Source organism: Glycine soja, chromosome 20 (genome assembly GCF_004193775.1).
Source record: "Glycine soja cultivar W05 chromosome 20, ASM419377v2, whole genome shotgun sequence".
NCBI lineage: Eukaryota > Viridiplantae > Streptophyta > Magnoliopsida > Fabales > Fabaceae > Glycine > Glycine soja.
Genome location: NC_041021.1, coordinates 47,935,114 through 47,953,071, shown reverse-complemented (window position 1 = coordinate 47,953,071; position 17,958 = coordinate 47,935,114). Strand labels below are relative to the sequence as shown.

At 31.1% G+C, this 17,958-nt stretch overlaps 2 protein-coding genes across 5 annotated transcripts; both read right to left on the bottom strand.

Moving 5' to 3' along the window:
• Positions 1-1,548: 1,548 nt before the first annotated feature.
• On the bottom strand, positions 1,549-6,315 carry LOC114403354 (uncharacterized protein At2g17340-like). Its single transcript, XM_028366272.1, has 12 exons — positions 6,111-6,315; positions 5,282-5,347; positions 4,986-5,052; positions 4,796-4,864; positions 4,335-4,475; positions 3,267-3,395; positions 3,077-3,163; positions 2,544-2,618; positions 2,393-2,470; positions 2,195-2,272; positions 1,915-1,977; positions 1,549-1,814 (listed from the first exon to the last, which is right to left on the bottom strand). The coding sequence occupies exons 1-12, from the start codon at positions 6,275-6,277 to the stop codon at positions 1,740-1,742; spliced, it is 1,095 nt and encodes a 364-aa protein (XP_028222073.1). The 5' UTR covers positions 6,278-6,315; the 3' UTR covers positions 1,549-1,739.
• Positions 6,316-9,570: 3,255 nt separating this feature from the next.
• On the bottom strand, positions 9,571-14,986 carry LOC114403352 (uncharacterized protein At2g17340-like). 4 transcript variants are annotated; one of them, XM_028366270.1, is made up of 13 exons: positions 14,746-14,986; positions 14,215-14,383; positions 13,232-13,313; positions 12,909-12,975; positions 12,704-12,772; positions 12,323-12,463; positions 11,273-11,401; positions 11,078-11,164; positions 10,590-10,664; positions 10,438-10,515; positions 10,236-10,313; positions 9,955-10,017; positions 9,571-9,855 (listed from the first exon to the last, which is right to left on the bottom strand). In XM_028366270.1, exons 2-13 carry the CDS (start codon positions 14,330-14,332, stop codon positions 9,781-9,783), a joined length of 1,062 nt encoding a protein of 353 aa, XP_028222071.1. In that variant the 5' UTR covers positions 14,333-14,383; positions 14,746-14,986; the 3' UTR covers positions 9,571-9,780. The 4 variants fall into 4 exon arrangements, with proteins under 4 accessions (XP_028222071.1, XP_028222069.1, XP_028222072.1 ...); XM_028366268.1 differs by having other exon boundaries at positions 13,232-13,297; XM_028366271.1 differs by having other exon boundaries at positions 14,215-14,371.
• Positions 14,987-17,958: the final 2,972 nt, after the last annotated feature.

The window sequence follows — 17,958 nt, the reverse complement described above, 5'->3', positions numbered from 1 at the left end:
CCCATCAGCTCGATCCTAACAGAGCTACCCAAGTTCCTTCAAGCAAAGGATAGGTTCCACATGCCATTGATAAAAAGAGAACGAAGCTCTTGGGTATTTTGCCTTGATCCAACTCCAAGATCTGAATTTAACATCAACAAACACCTTCTCTATGCATGGTACCTAATTTTTGCTATTATTTAGTTGATGCAAGTAAATCACAACAAAATATATTGTTTACACATTTTAATGACAACACTATGCGCAAATTTTAGAACAAAATGATACATTTTCTTTCTTTTAGAAAAAAAAATTACACATTTACAGAGTAGGAGACCTAATTGATCCGAATTGAACTAAATTAATTTGAGAAATTCAAACCAATGAAAATTAACATGTGAACTAAATTTCATTTTTCCAAAATCTGATTCAAACTAACATGTGAAGTACTCATTCACATTTAATGGAAACAAATATAATTAATATAAGCGTCAAATACACTTGTCATTTATGTTTTTAAAATAAGTCAAAATGATCTTCTAAAACAATAATAGTTTCAATTTTCAAACACAATTTTAAACTATTTTTTGCTAAACCAATACATAAACAATTTTATTAATTCATTTACATAAAAACTATGAAACTCAATTGATGATCAAGAAGAATCATAAACATGATGAAAAATAAGTCTCATAAGTAACAAAAAAAGAATATACTATTAAAGATTTTTTATAAAAAATTATAAAATAAAAAACAAAATAATATTTATATAACTATTAATAAAGATTAAAAGAATATTCTTGAAAATTGAACAAACATTAACATTCTTCATTTTCACAACACACAAACTAACAAGAGAAAAATTGATTCCTCAAAAATGAAGTTTAGCGGAACATGTTAAATTCAAGGTAAATGTAATTTGTAAAGAGTGCATGAGAAAAACTTGTATAATTGTTGTAAAGACAAAAGAAAGCTATACAGGGGACTGAATTGTGTGTGTTTTACAAATATTTTTTTAAAACAATTCTAAAGTAGATAATATTAAAACTTTGAAATGCTTGAACACACAAATAGACAAAGGTAAGAAAGGACTGTCATCTGACGGATGATGTTCAATTTTATAAAACCTTTAGAATTTAAAATCAAAAGTGTTTCAACCATAATGCTAACTTACCTTCTATGTTAGTGCGATAGAATAAGTAATGGGGTAAGAGGGTGCACATAATATTTTTATACTGATTTTTCTCACAACCTAATACTACTTTTAATGCTAACTTTCTATCAATATTTCTCACTAGATAATGTTCTACTATTTTTTCTCAGTTGCTTCTCCAATAAATAATCTAAAGAATTCTTTCATTTGTCTCTCTAGGCACAATCTCAATTCTCTTCAAGCTCATACAACAAACTAAGTTTTAATAAAAACACAAACCTTATAATATTTTCAATGAATGATCAGTCATAATAAACGATAGTCTATACTCAAAGTATTTACAATATGATATAGAAAATGTTTCGCAATAATTGAAAGTAAATGAACGAAATAATTTTTCAACTCAACAATCTCTATAACTTCGTGAACTCTAAAGTTTTATAAACGTTGGAGCAAATAGTCATTGTAAGAATTGAGAAATTAAGTTTTTGAATTTTGATTACTTGGAAAGTTGGAAGCATATGCAGTTGAAACAATAAGCCTGGACTAATTGCAAATGTAGTGTTAGGTATTTATCAAAGTAAAGAATCAGCCTTAATTTTAAGCTCTAAAGTTCATCATATTTGATCACGCAATCATACAAACGTGACCCAAGAAATTCCGCAACTTCAGGATGTTTTACCTATAAAATAATGACAAAAGAAATAAGAATAGAAATCATCAGAATTCAAATTTTCATTTGTTAAGAAGCAAGTAAAAAAAAAGAAGAAAAAATGTATTACCATAGCTATCTTGAGGGAATCACATTTAAATTGAGCATAGAGATTTGTTTCTATTCCACGACCCTGTCAAAATAAATAATTCAGTGTTTAATATTTATGAAGCACCAATATCTGACAAGGCTCAGTGCATAAGTGTATGTAGAGGCCTCATTGGAACAAGAGTTGAAGAAACTAAGAACCCAAAAATAGAGCTTACTAGTACTTGTTCAACACAACTGTGGGAATATGCAATTAGTCTAACCCAACAGAAAGCATATATAATGTGGAAGGAAGAGCTTACCATCCCTTCTAAGATGACAAGATCTGCATCATTGGCAAGGTATGCAAGTTCCTGTGACACCCTTGTAAGATCAATAACCTGGAATCCATTGAACAAAACAAGAAAGAAGCAAGTCAATGAACTGACATCATAGGCCAATAACTACATAGAAACCAGAACTTTCCTAATATAACAGAAAATTTCTTCTAATTTTCTTACAGGTAAATCATTTCCAGAGTTGGCAATTATAAGATTTGAAGTACTGACACCCATGAGACATCCTTCTTCATCCTTTAACTGGCAATCAACATGATAGAGTTAGGAAAGAACTTTGTTGTACCATAAACTACCAGACCTAATTGTTTGATACCTTTGATATAATTTCAAGTAGCTCAGCATAAGTCACATCATTGAGGGAAGGTAAGTCATTAGCAGCCAATATAACCTGCATTCAGATCACATAAAATATGTTGAAGCATGCAATCATAAGAGCTGCACATGAAAAGCAATTTCAATTTCAAACAGAAGTACAAAACCTCAAAAATGGATAAATACCATTACACCTAAAACAAGGCAGTCCTAAAAACGAATCATGTCAACCACCAATAAGAGTCAAGCTGATTTAGTTAAAATACTTAAAATAAATTATTTAAAATTAACAAAATCATTAGTTCCTCTATATTCCTATAATGCAAAACAAATTCCAAGTATTTCAAGACATTGATCTATTGTGCTCAATGATAAAAAGGCTACCACTATCCTTCCCTGTGCCTCCCCCATTTGAAAACCAAAAGTAAAACATAAGAAAGATGGACCACAAATGACAATATTTAGTTATGGTATAGGTTTTAAACAGCCTAACCAAAAAACTCAAATGAAAGAGGGAAAAAAATGCTGGCAAACCTGACTCCCATGCCGAAGTAGCTCCCTTGCAAATGGCAGAATACCCAAAATGATATCTGCACCAGAGTTATCAACAAATATGATTACCTGCCAACGTAAAAGAGATTAGGACACCACCTCTGCACAAAATACAGCAGAAGACATAAATGCATCATAAAATTGTATATTTCATTAGCCAAATGACACTTGCCTTCTTCCAGGACTTCTTGCTCCATTTCATTTTGAAAGTTTCAAGATCATCTATAACCCAAGGTCGAGGGACAAGATTTTGACAAGTAACCGAAAAAGACATTCCATCCCTAGAGAAAACCTCTGCAAGCTTCAAGAAATTGAGGGAAGAAAAAGGTAACGATCAACTAAAGCTAGTTATATAATCCTCCAAGGTCCAAACTCTGCCATGATTGTAATAAATAACAAAAACTGTCTTCTTCAATTAGGCAAATAAATTTAGTATGAAGTTAGTTTTGAACTATATCTGGTTTCCTACTCAAATTGTCAGCCTATGGTTCTGTACATGGATGATAGATAAGAAAATGAGTAAATGCCACTAACAACTAGCCAAGTACTGTCAAATGTCAATCGAAGGTAGCGAAGGATCATCATATTCTAATCATCATTAGCCACACCATGCACTCCAATATTGAATAGTGACTAAACCAAACCAGACAATGGGAAAGTGGAGCAATAAAGGGTTGATACAGTAACAAGGAACATTAAGCAACTAAAATTAATGTTTGCATGAACAGGTAGGCTGGTCCAGTCTATTCCAAGACTCATATGGTTTTAGTTATTGACATGTAATGAATGAAGTTGAATCAGGTGCCAGGTCAGAGGCTGAATGAGATAAATCAGTTGCAGCATGTGAGATAAGAGTTGATGACTCATCAGCTTGTTACAACTTAAAGCATCAGAAGGAAGATTTCTAACCAAAGGATTTAAGACACTGGCGGAAGGGGAAAAGAACTAGGCAAGAAAATGCTCAGAACATATCCCCTGTCCCTCTCTGGATATTTTCCTCCTTTTCTCTGAACTTTCTTCTTCTTTCTCTGGAACCTTAATTCAACATAAGTCATTTTTATGAAATTCTGTTACTGTTACTGAATGCAAGTTTACAGCTACTGTTCCTTGAGTATTAAATCAATTCTGCATAGAGTTTGGTTAATTTCTTAACTGAACCTATTCACAGTTTGTGGGATTTATTATACTGAGAATCATTACGACAGAAGTGACCAAAATTACATACAGAAAATCAACCTACCTGTGAAGCACCAAGATCAAATATGTTCCCTGCAAAAATTCCTCTAACTAAATTCTCTAGTCGTTTCCCTTCATCTTCAATGGCATCATTAAGACGAACAACATTCTCAAATAGGGATATGGCATTTGCATTCTCTACATCCTGTTTCATTCAATCAAAGAGGAATTACAAATCTTGAGCAAATTAAAACAACATGGTTCATTGATAGTCACAAGACCATCCCCCCTCCCCCTCCTATTGAAGACTAATGATGTTAAGTTTCTTCAACTTTGGTTAATATATATTAGGCCTCTAGCCAACAACATTAAGAGAAGAATGCCATTAAATTTCACTGTATTCTTCATGTCAGATGTTACATTATTTCACCCCTATAATAAAATACATGCATGCTTTTCTCCAACATTTTAACTGAATAGTATAAGCCTTTTGCACACAGAATCCCATATTGCAGTTAATGTTACCTTTATTTTCTTAAAGATATCTCTGAATCCCAGTTCTTTAAGGACTTGCTCACGAAGTCTGCATGGAAGCTAGAACACCCACTCCCGCAAAAAAAGAGAGAAATAAAGGAAAATGAAGAAGGGAGAAATTAGACATGTACCAAAACTGCTGCATTTTATTTTGATATTTGTATATAGCTAAAGAACATACAAGGACATCAAGAGGCACGCCTTGACTTGCAGGATCTTTCTTGAAATCTTCAATTATTCTAGCAAACCTTTTTGCAGGAAATGTGTCAGCAAATGATGCAATATTGATTGTAACAACTCCCATATTAATTTGAATTAAAATATTATATATAAATATAACATGAAGTGAACAACAATACAAGCCTAAGATCCACAAGAAACGTTATTCCTATCTCTTTTTTTTTAAAAAAAAAAAGGTCTTTGTCATGCAACCAAGCTCTCAAAGTGGACTGAAAAGAGGAGGTAACAAGAGACCACCTTTGAGCAAATTCTTCAGCTTTATTCACAGCATCAGGAACAGAAGTATCACTCTCAGCATGCTTCCTGTACCAAATCAAAGCTAAAACTATGTAAACAAAAAACATTGATATAATAGAATCCCTCCAACAATATAAGAACCACACTTCACTAAAACAGGGAATGGCTGCATTAATATTGCTTTTAACCAGTTGCTTCCATTTACCATATTTACTAATGAAATTATAAGAAGCAGCAACTACACTCTGCTTCCAAAATGGTAATAGGAATTGAAGTATGGATGATGCTAAAACCCAATCTATGAACTGAATTTTTAACAGTTTTTAAGTAAGAAGAATGAATGCATATCAAGAACAAATTATTCCAAGAAAAGTTAAAAGTTGTTAGACAATGCATCACGAATGACTTTGTTATGTCTTAACAAAAAGTACATAGAGAAAATCAGGACTTATAACAAAATACATCAATTAAAGCATTCAATTTGTTGTAAACTTCAGTACTGTTTCAGTTTGCATGTCCAATTTTCAACCATTAAAAAACACAGTACCAAAGTTACAGTAACCCAGTACTCAGTAGATGTTTCTATTGCTTCTCAGCACTACATCCTAATTACTAAGGTCGGAGAACAATGATGTTTGGGGCTTGTACAACTAAAAGGCACATGCAAGATATGGATTACTAAAACCGAATTGTGAACAACATACTACATACAATTTTTCTATAAGGAGAAAAATTGTTTGTTTTTTTATGAAAATAGAAATTGAATTCACACCCAAATATCTTTTTGTTTTGTGGGGGAAAAAGAAAAGGAAAAGGAAAACATCCATACTTGAAGGTGGGGATTGTGTTGAGGAAGAGATTAAGCCAAGATAGCTCGATGGGTGTGGGAATGCTTGGATCGTCGGAAGGGAGCCTCCAAGGAATGGTGCTTGCTGTGTAATTCCCATTCATCAATAACGGAAATGGCACCAGCTGGGGCTGTGATATACTACCCATTGCTTAGTGAGATCAACTTTCATGAAACAAAGGAACTCTAACTCCTTAAGTAGGGGTGGCTAAGTGGGGGCGGTATCTCCCGCATAAGGCCCGACCGCATAAGTTTGCATTAGCAGCGGACCGGATCAGTTCATCCCGTTTTTTACACGAACCAAATAAATTGGTTCGTCCCGTGGCCCGTGGATTCCGCGGGTCGAACGGACGGTTCACGGGCCTAATTTTAAAAGCATTTCAATTTTAATAAAAATACAATACAATCAAATTAAGTTTAATAAAATGTAAATAAAATCTTAATAATTGGTCAATTACATAAATAAAATAAATGATGTCTTAATAAAAAAAAATTCAAGTAATAAATCTAAAATATGAAATTTAAACATCTTGCATATCAAATCCTAGTAACCAATCTTTAGTACATATAAAGACGTGTAAGTTGTCAACAAGAAGCTACGTTATCAACTTCGATTTTTAGCAGGTTATCACTTATCTTTTTTATCTTTATTTTTTATTTTTATTATTTTTTATTTTTCTTAACTTATCCTTTCTTATCTTTATATTTTTAATTTAAATCTTTTATTTTTATCTTTAAATCTTTATCTTATCTAATATATTTCTTTATTTGTTATTTTAAAAGAAAATTTTAAAGTGAAAAAGAGAAAATCAAATCTAATATAATTAGTTCAGAATTACACAAATCAAACCTAATGCGGGTTGCAGGTAACCCGCAGACCAAATCTACGTAGTCCGCGAGTTAAGCGGGACGAGTCCAAAAATATGACATAACCATGGATCGTTTAAAAAAATTGATCCGTAACCCGCACGAACCGCGGGTTCTGCGGGCCAGTCCATGAACCTGGACCCATTTACTCACCCCTACTTAAATGATAAAGTTATAAATTAATCATAAATATTTTATTTTTGAAATAGTTATTAAAAGTTGTAAATTCATTTATGATTTCAAAGTTGCAATTTTTTAAAATTAATTTTTAACAAAATTAAATTAGCTTTAATTTTTAATTTCTAGTTCAATGTTTTTAATATTTTTGTTATTGATCTTAAAATTTATCAAATAATATTAAAAAAATCAATTTTTAATTAATTTTTACAAATTATTATTATGTAAATTAACGATTTTGTATAATATTATTAATTAATTTTATTTCATAAAATTATTTTAATATTAAAAATAGAAAATAATTTAGTAATAAAAATAATTGTTAGAATAAAAATAACATAATCTATTAATATAAAATGAACAATACAAATTAAACACAAATATAAAATTATAAATTATAAATAATATTAGTTGTCAAGTTGTGTTATATGAATGGTTAATATTTTAGTTTTAATGAGCATTTCTTATATCTATTTGAAATTAGTTGTTTTCATCTCATTATGTCATCTATTTTTTGCTTTCAAGAAAATGAAACTGACTTTCATAAACTTTGCTTCCAATGCCATTAAGTCTTTTATTTATATTATTTTATTAATTTAAAAAATAAATAATAATTCTTAATATTAGTAAAAAAATATAGAAAATATTAAATAAAATAATATAGAAAATATATTAAATAAAACTATAAATTAAAACTAATTTTTAAAAAAATCTATGTCTTTAAAGTTGTAAATCAACTTACGTCTCCTAATAACTATTTTTAAAAAAATATTTATAACTTTAAAGTTGTAATTAAAAAAATAAAAAATCCTTTACTTTTTTGTGACTTTAATAAAAAAATCATAATTTAATATACAATTTTATCTTCAGAAGTCCTAAAGTACCCTGTGGCTTATCCATTTGTCGGTATCAATTTAAAATTTACCCCATTTGGTAAATTACAAAAATAATAGCCTCCTTTTAGTAACTTTCCCCTTCCTCTGATACATTGTCCGGATTAACAAAATTGTGTGAGTACACCTCAATATTTTCATTTTCTCAATCAAATATTTATTTTAATATTATTATCTAATAAATATTGTTATAAGAAAATATTTAATAATATATTTATTTAAAATTAAGAAAGAAAATAAAAATATTTTAATACAATTGATTCTTATTAAATATTATTTTCCTTCTAAAATAATAGTCGTCATGTGTTATTTTAGATAGATGAAGAAAAATAATATATAAATGAAAAACAATAATAATTTTATAAATTTTTATATTATTATTAATTCATTTGTAGATTTTTTTTCAATTATTAATATTATAAAGAATATAATTAAAAAATTACTTAATATTATATTAAAAAATTAAAATGATAATTATTTTTGGATAATTTTTTCTCTTATATGATAATTATAATAAAACAGAAAAAGTATTAATTATCTTGAAATATTTGTTCTGTTAATCTGGGTAAAAAATCTTAAACATCATGAAGAAAATATTATAATCTATGTTATTAAATATAAGACTCATTTAATTAAGTCACATCCTTTTTTAATTTAATTAATAATATTAAATTTATTATTTTTCCTAAATTACACTTAAAGTTATTATGATTTATCATCTTTTTTTCACTTAATTACTTTATATCTAATTAATTAATGTGAGTTAATATTTTCCTCCAATTCTTATAAGAGAAAAATATATTTATTTTTTTAATTCATAATATTTATTATAAAGTAATTAAAGATTTTTAGTATAAAAATAATTAATAACAATGTGAAAAGAGTCTTGTAACGAGCAACACACAAATTTAAGAAAATAATTTTATATTTAAGAATAAAGTTAGTATTTTACTATTTTTATTAGTTGCTAACCTCATGACCAAGTGGTAAATACATCTGAGTTGATGATTCAATTCCCACTGAAGTATTTTTTTTTTTAAAATCCCATTGAAGTAGTTAATACTACTACTTAATAATGGCCTTACCATGGTGCTAGGGAGTCTTGGGAGGGGACTCCGCTTATGTGGTGAAAAAAAAAGTTTGGTCTACTATCTTGTAAATCTTATTAAATAAAAAAACGTTTTGATTTTTCCAATTTAATTTTGTATTACTTTTAAAATTATTTTTAGTTTGATAACTAATTGACACAATAAAAAAATCTAATAATTATTTCACTTCTGGTTAGCTATTCAAAATGATACTTGCATAACCTTTTGTCCCTATTTCCACTTTCTAAATAGCCCAATGTGGCTCAATTATTATTATTGAACTATAAGATTATCTAATAAACAAAATAAAATCATTATAAATAAATCTATCAAAATCATTAACTGGAATTGAATCCAATTCGATACAAAAAAAAAGTTAAAATGTTTAATAATAAATATTTTTTTAATTCAATCTAATTAAATTTAATGGGTTCAGATTTTTTTTCCAGCATTGTTGATCCAAATTCGGACTTGTAATGAGTAATGACCTTGTTTACAAAAAGAAAAAGTAATTGTACATTGAAAAAATTGAAAATTTCAATTTTGATTATTTGGAAATTTGCAGTTGAAATTGCAAATGTAGTGTTAGGTATTTATCAAAGTAAAGAATCAACTTAATTATAAGCTCTAAACTTCATCGTATTTGATCACGCAGTCATACAAACGTGACCCAAGAAATTCTGCAACCTCAGGATGTTTTACCTATAAAATAATGAGAAATAAGAAGAAATAATATAATCATCAGAATTTCAATTTTTCATTTGTTAAGAAGCAAGTAAAAAAAATGATAAAATGCATTACCATCCCAATCTTAAGGGAATCACATTTAAATTGAGCATAAAGATTTGTTTCTATTCCACGACCCTGTCAAAAGAAATAAGTCAGTGTTCAATATTTATGAAGCACCAATATCTGACAAGGCTGAGTGGATAAAGTGTATGCAGAGGCCTCATTGGAACAAGAGTTGAAGAAACTAAGAACCCAAAAATAGAGCTTACTAGTACTTGTTCAACACAACTGTGGGAATATGCAATTATTCTAACCTAACAGAAAGCATATATGATGTGGAAGGAAGAGCTTACCATCCCTTCTAAGATGACAAGATCTACATCATTAGCAAGGTATGCAAGTTCTTGTGACACCCTTGTAAGATCAATAACCTGGAATCCATTGAACAAAACAAGAAAGAAGCAAGTCAATGAACTGGCATCATAGGCCAACAACTACATAGAAACCATAAGTTTCCTAATATAACAGAAAATATACTTCTTCTAAATTACTTACAGGTAAATCATTTCCGGAGTTGGCAATTAGAAGATTTGAAGTACTGACACCCGTGAGACGTCCTTCTTCATCCTTTAACTGACAATCAACATGATAAAAGTTAGGAAAGAACTTTATCATGCCATAAATTGCGGGACTTAATTTTGTGATACCTTTGGTATAATTTCAATTAGGTCAGAGTAAGTCACATCATTGATGGAAGGTAAGTCATTAGCAGCCAATATAACCTGCACTCAGATCACATAAAATATGTTGAAGCAGGAAGCTATAAGAGCTGCACATGAAAAAAATCAAACAAAACTTCAAAATGGACTAATAATACTATTACATCTAAAACAAGGCAATCCTAAAAACGAATCATGTCATCCACCAAGAAAAGTTGAGTGGATCTAGTTAAAGCACTTACTATATATTTACAAAATCTCCAGTTCCTCCACATTCCATATAATGCAAAATAAATTCCAGGTATTTCAATACATTATCGATCTACTGGGCTCAGTGATAAAAAGGGTACCACTATCCTTTTTAAAACAAAAAATTAAGAAAGATGAACCACAAGTGACAAAATTTAGTTATGGTAAAGGTTTTGAACTTCCAGACCGAAAAACACAAATGAAAGACGGGAAAAATGCTAGCAAACCTGACTCCCACGTCGAAGGAGCTCCCTTGCAAATGGCAGAATACCCAAAATGACATCTGCACCAGAGTTATCCACAAATATGATTACCTGCCAATGTAAAAGAATTGATTAGGACACTACCCCTGCACAAAGTATGGAAGAAGACATAAAATGTATCATAGAATTTGTACATTTCTATAGCTATATGATACTTGCCTTCTTCCAGGACTTCTTGCTCCATGCTATTCTGAAAGTTTCAAGGTCATCAATAATCCAGGGTCGAGGGACAAGATTTTGACAAGTAGTCGAAAAAGATACTCCATCCCTTGAGAAAACCTCTGCAAGCTTCAAGAAATTGAGGGAAGGAAAAGGTAACCCATCAACTACACCTAGTTATATAATCCTCCAAACTCTGGCATGATTGTAATAAATTACAAAAACTGTCTTCTTCAATTAGTCAAATAAATTTAGTAATTAGTATGAAGTTAATTTTGAACTATATCTGGTTCCCTACTCAAATTGTCAGCCTATGGTTGTGTAGATAGATGATAGATTAGAGGATGAGTAAATGCCACATACAACTAGCCAAGTACTAGCAAATGCCATTTGAGGGTAGTGAAGGATCATCATATTCTAACCACACCATGTACTAAACTAAACAAGACAATGGGAAAGTGGAGCAATAAAGGATTGGTACAGTAACAAGGAACATTAATCAACTAAAACTAATCATTGCATGAACAAGTAGGCCAATTCAGTCTATTCCAAGACTAACGGTTTTAGTTATTTGCATGTAATGAATGAAGCTGAATCAGGTGCCAAGTCAGAGGCTGAATGAGATAATTCAGTTGTGGCATGTGAGATAGGAGTTGCTAACTCATATCAGCTTGCTACAACTTAAAGCATCAGAAGGAAGATTTCTAACCAAAGGATTTAAGGCACAGGTGACCGGCAGAAGGGGAAAAGAACCAAGCAAGAAAATGATGAGAACTCACCCCCTTTCCCTATCTGGATATTTTCCTCCTTCTCTATGATTTTTCTTCTTCCCTCTCCGGAACCTTTATTCAACATAAGTCATTCTTATGTAATTTGGTTAGACTGTTACTGATATGTAAGTTTACAGCTACTGCTCCTTGAGTATTAAATCAACTATGTATACAGTTTGGTTAATTTCTCAAATGAGTCTATTCACAGTTTGTGGGATTTATTATACTGAGAATCATTACCGCAGAAGTGACCAAAATTACATAAAGAAAATCAACTTACCTGTGTAGCACCAAGATCAAATATGTTCCCTGCAAAAATTCCTCTAACCAAATTCTCCAGTCGTTTCCCTTCATCTTCAATGGCATCATTAAGATGAACAACATTCTGAAATAGGGATATGGCATTTGCATTCTCTACATCCTGTTGCATTCAATAAGAGTGGAATTACAAATCTTGAGCAAAATAAAACAACATGGTCCATTGATACAATACCATCCATTAGGCCTCTAGCCAACAACATTAAGATAAGAATGCTATTAAATTTCACTATATTCTTCATGTCAGATGTTACATTATTTCAACCCCCTATATCAGATATAGACATACTTTTCTTCGACATTTTAACTGAATAGTATTAACTTTTAGCACAGTTAATCTTACCTTTATTTTCTTGAAGATATCTCTGAATCCCTGTTCTCTAAGGACTTGCTCACGAAGTCTGCATAGAATCTAGAAGACCCACTCCCAGGAAAAAAGATAGAAATAAAGGAAAATGAAAAGGGAGAAATTAGACATGTACCAAAAATGATGCAGAAGGGGTAAGGTGTGCTGTTGAAACAAATTTGTATATAGCTAAAGAACATACAAGGATATCAAGAGGCCTGCCTTGACTTGCAGGATCTTTCTTGAAATCTTCAAGTATTCTAGCATACCTTTTTTGCAGGAAATGTATCAGCAAAAGATGCAATATTAATTCCACTCAACAACTTCCATATTAATTTGAATTACTTGAATTAAGATATCACGCAAACATAACAAGAGGTGGATAAAAACAGTACAAGCTTAAGATTCACAAGAACATTATTCCTGTCTAATTTGGTTATTTTATATATATATATATATATAGGTCGTTGTCATGCAACAAACCTCTCAAAGTGGACCAAAAAAAGGAGGTAGTAAGAGACCCACCTTTGAGCAAAATTTTCAGCTTTATTTGCAGCATCAGGAACAGAAGTATCATTCTCAGCATGCTTCCTGTACCAAATCAGAGCTAAAATTTGATGTAAACAAAAAATATTGAAATAATAGAATCCCTGCAATATTATAATGATCACACTTCACTAAACCAGGTAATGGCTACAGTAATATTACTTTTAACCAGTTGCTTCTGTTTACGATACTAATGAGAAGCAGCAACTACACTGTGCATGCAAAATTAAGTTAAGAAACACTCTCAAACAGTTGGTTTTTGGAGTTGAAGCATAGACGATGCTCAAGCCCAATCTATGAGCTGAAATTTTAACTTTCTTATTTTATTTTTTTAACAAGAGTGAACGCATTAAGGATAAAACTTTTGAGAACTAGATCATATAGGTTTTAATACATACCAACAACCAATTATTCCAAAGATATCAAGTTGTTAGACAAGGGATCACAAATGGCTTTCTTATGTCAAACAATAGAGAGAAAATCAGAAACCATGACAACATCCACTGAAGCATTCATTTGTTGTATACTTCACAGTTTCAGTTGGCAGGTCCATTTTTCAATATCGATAACTGTGATACCATTAGTAAATGTTTAACAATCATGCTACTCAGTAGATGTTTCTACTTTCTATTGCTTCTCAACACTACATCCTAATTCCCTAGATCGGAGAACAATGATGTTTGGGGTCAGTGTACCACTTGTACAACCAAAGGGCATGCAAGATATGGATTGCTAGAAACTAATTGTGAACCACATACTAAATATAATTTATTTATTCTTTTATAAAGGGAAAACTCTTTATTTTTTATGGAAATAGAAATTTAATTCACACCCCATTTTGTTCTGTGATTTTTTTTTTCTTAAAAAAAAAAGATAAAGATAAGTGATGAAAGAAGAAATTTGAACCACACCCCATTTTTATTTTTATTTTTTGTGTGGGGAAAAAAAAGAAGATAACATACTTGAAGGTGGGGATAGTATTGAGGAGGAGATTAATCCAAGATAGCTCGGTGGGAGTGGGAATGCTTGGATCGTCTGAAGGGAACCTCCAAGGAATGGTGCATGCTGTGTAATTCCCATTCGTCAACAATGGGAATGGCACCAACTGTGATGTACTCTCTATTGCAGTTTCTGAAATGTGTCAGTGACAATGATTGCTACAAGTGAGGTCAACTTTGAAGAACATAGGAACTCTAACTACTAGCCAGCTAGAGTCCCACATCTTTTCAAGTACAACAACACACACATACTCTCTAATAGATATATTATCGGGATTCACAAAATTAAGTGAGTTCCAATAGTAGTTTTTTCGTTGGTTTTTAACATTTGTTAAGAGGTATAACATGATGTCCTTTTTATAAGTTAGTTACAACTTACATCAGTACTTTTAGGCTTAGCCTAACTTTACAAAAAGGAGAAAGAAAGGAAAGAAAAAGAGAGATACATAACTTAAAAAAAAATGATGATAACTTTCTTTTTCGGGCTAGTGTTACCTACTGATTTGGAGTGAACATAAGATTGTGTGGGTTGATGAATGGTCTTAGCCTTGGTAAGAGAAGAAGCATAGAGATATGTGGAGATTGATGGAGGATACCGAGGGACCAAATACACCACAGTCTGAGTTGGTGCTACTGATACAATTCCCATTGAAGTTGTTAACGACCTTAGCATATGGTGCTAGGGAGCTTGGGAGGTAGGGGACTACACTTGTGTGGTGCACAAAAGAAATTTAAAAAGTAGTTTGGCGAACGTCATGTTAGAAATACAAATACAAATTCAGAACCATCAGTTAACGTCATGTTTGGCAAGAGTAGTTAATAAGTTAAACGGAAATTTAAAAATTACCTTGTAGTTAAAAACTAAATGTACAGGTGAGTGAAAGTAGAAAGATTAAAAAAATAGGACTAACAAAACTTTGTCTTATGTAAAAAAAGGTAAAAAAGTAAAGTCAATAAGTAATTTAAAGATAACAAAGAAATAATATATTAGAAACTAGAAGTAAAATGCTATTAACGTCTCGCGAAATGCTACAAATTACTAAAATAAAATTGTTTATCAAACACTTCTAGCATATCATTAATTACGTTACAAATGAAAATAATATAAAAGGAAATGGTAGAATTTCATTATAGTTATAAAGCAAGTAATTTATGTCCAGAAATGAGTAAAAAAAAAACCTAATCAGCGCATAACAAATTTACTCATTTATTTTGGCCACAATTCACGTTAATTTCTAGCAAAAACATTTACTTTTATAAATTCTCCTTTAATAACTTTTCATGGTGAGTTCACTATTTATAGCCTATTTGGTTGTACGTTAGAGGTGATTGAGGCAGATTCTATTGAAGCAAAATATATTGAGACTTGCATCAATATTTTGATTTGGATGTAAAAATTTATCGACACGTGCACACCAAGTCTTCACTCATTTTCTTGGAGTAAAGTAAATATAAGTTTATCGATAAATGCTTTTTAAACTCAGAAGATTCCAAACTTAAGAATTTACTGAAGCAAAAGGACTAATTAATTAAGATGATTCAAACTTAAAGGTATTTATCTAAAAAGAAAGAAAAAGAGAAGAAGAGTTTTATTTTTTTGCAATTAGAAAAGAAGTCAAGAGTGATCGTATGCACTTTTACTTTGTATGACAATGACTCGGTAAAACAAAAAACAAAGGAGAAATTCCAAAATTGTCACACATTATTCATCCTCAATGATGAAATTAAGGACTACTTTTGTTGTCATCACTATCTGTTTTTTCTTACAGATGTTAACTTCACTACATACATAGTTCTTTTTTCTTTGGTTCGTTGCATCCCTTCAATGGGGTTATGTTATGCTTATATCCATATTTCATGTATGACCACCAAATATAATAGACAAACTATGAACATAAGTTGTAACATTTAATTTCAAGCAAACAAAACAAGACAGAAAAATTAGCCAACAGCCGAATGGTTTAGTTACTTAGGTCCTTGGTCGTTTTCAGTGGGTCATGGTTCAATTTTTTCAAGATCTTCAACAACCCCAGAAAATCGCAATCAATCTAGTATTTTAAATCCTAACTGCCCATGATTATTAAGGGAAACAATGACTAATAAGCCAATCAGGGCAAGGATCCATAGATAGAAAAGTGAATGCTGCATAAAAAAGTTTGGTGGGTGATGCATAAGTTGATGACATAGAGCAATGTGGCTGTGACCAATTAAGAATTAAAGTTGCATGTGAATACAACAGACTTTTGATTATTAATTTAATAGAATAAAAGCCCCACGTACAGTTGGATGAAACATCCCACGTACATTTATACATCAACCGCTACACAAAAGCATATTGTACTGTTCTTTTCTGATAGCATTCACCCATCAGCATTCACCTTAAAATTTGCTACAAAAAAGAAGGTTCTGTCCACGTTTGCATCTATCCAAACAACACTTTAAATAGACCTAAAATCCTCTACTCGCGTCTAACTCTAGCAAACCCCCCTCTCCTTGCCTTTCCATATTCCATAGCCATGTTAGATTCTGTGATTGAGTACATCACTCAAGCAGCCTCTAGCTATGCTTTTATTTTCTGCTTCTGCAATTTGATCATAGTCATCATCCTAGTGGACTTGAAGCCTAAGCTTAGTTTTGATCAAGAGAGTGAAGAAATCCCTTTGTCCATGCCCACAAACATAGGTATACAAGAAGCAAATTCCAAGAGTTTAGCCAACAAAAACACATTTTCTCCACAAGCAATAGAAGTGTCACAACATGCCAAGGAAGAAGTCGTGGTGGACAAAGTTGAAAATGAAGGTAGTGATAATTGCAATTGCAACAGTACTGAGGAAGATGATGATGAGCTGAAGAGAAGAGTGGAAGAGTTTATAGAGAGAGTTAATGAAGGATGGAAAGCAGAACATTTGAGCACATCAAGTCTGCTGTGGGGTGAGAATAAGGAACTTTTGGAGTAGAATTTTGATCTATATGTCAGTTTGTTTGGCTGTTCCCCTCAACGTTTGTTGTGATTCGAGACTGATTTTTATGTTCTGTTCTATCATTGAAGAAAATGTCTAAGAAACAATGCTTACTGAATGAGTTCTAACTGAAAATTACTCTTTCTTTTGTGTTTGGGAAATACCTTGCTCAAACACTAGAATTAAGAGTGATTTGGTGATATGTATATTCACACGCATTAAAATATTTTTATACTATCATTCAATCATAAATTATATGACAAATTTTTTTAACTTTTATAGTAATTACTGTAAAAAAAATTATTCGGTGATTTTTATTCGGAAGTTAATTCTAGCTAACAGTCACATGGATAAGAGGAAAGAGTGATGTCTAGCAGCACGCTACGAAGCAGCATATGTAGAAATCCCCTTTTCATCTGACTTTCAAATTTTATTATTAAGAAATAGTTTCATGGTATTCCTTTCCTTTTTCCACTCATACTTGATGTTTGGTATTGGGTATTAACAAAGAAAAAGAAGTTGAGAGGTGTAGAGCATCAAGATTTTGCAAGAAATGCACCGAAATTTTTGCACATTTGCTCCTACTATGATGCAATAAATTTAGATATGCTTCGGACAAGTTAAAGTGGTAGTGAAAATATAATTTTGAACGGACTGATACAAAAGTTAGTTTGGCTGTTGGAGAGACAATACATTCTTTCAAGTTTCAACATCTTAACTGAAAGATGTTGTGTTTAAGGGCTTAAGG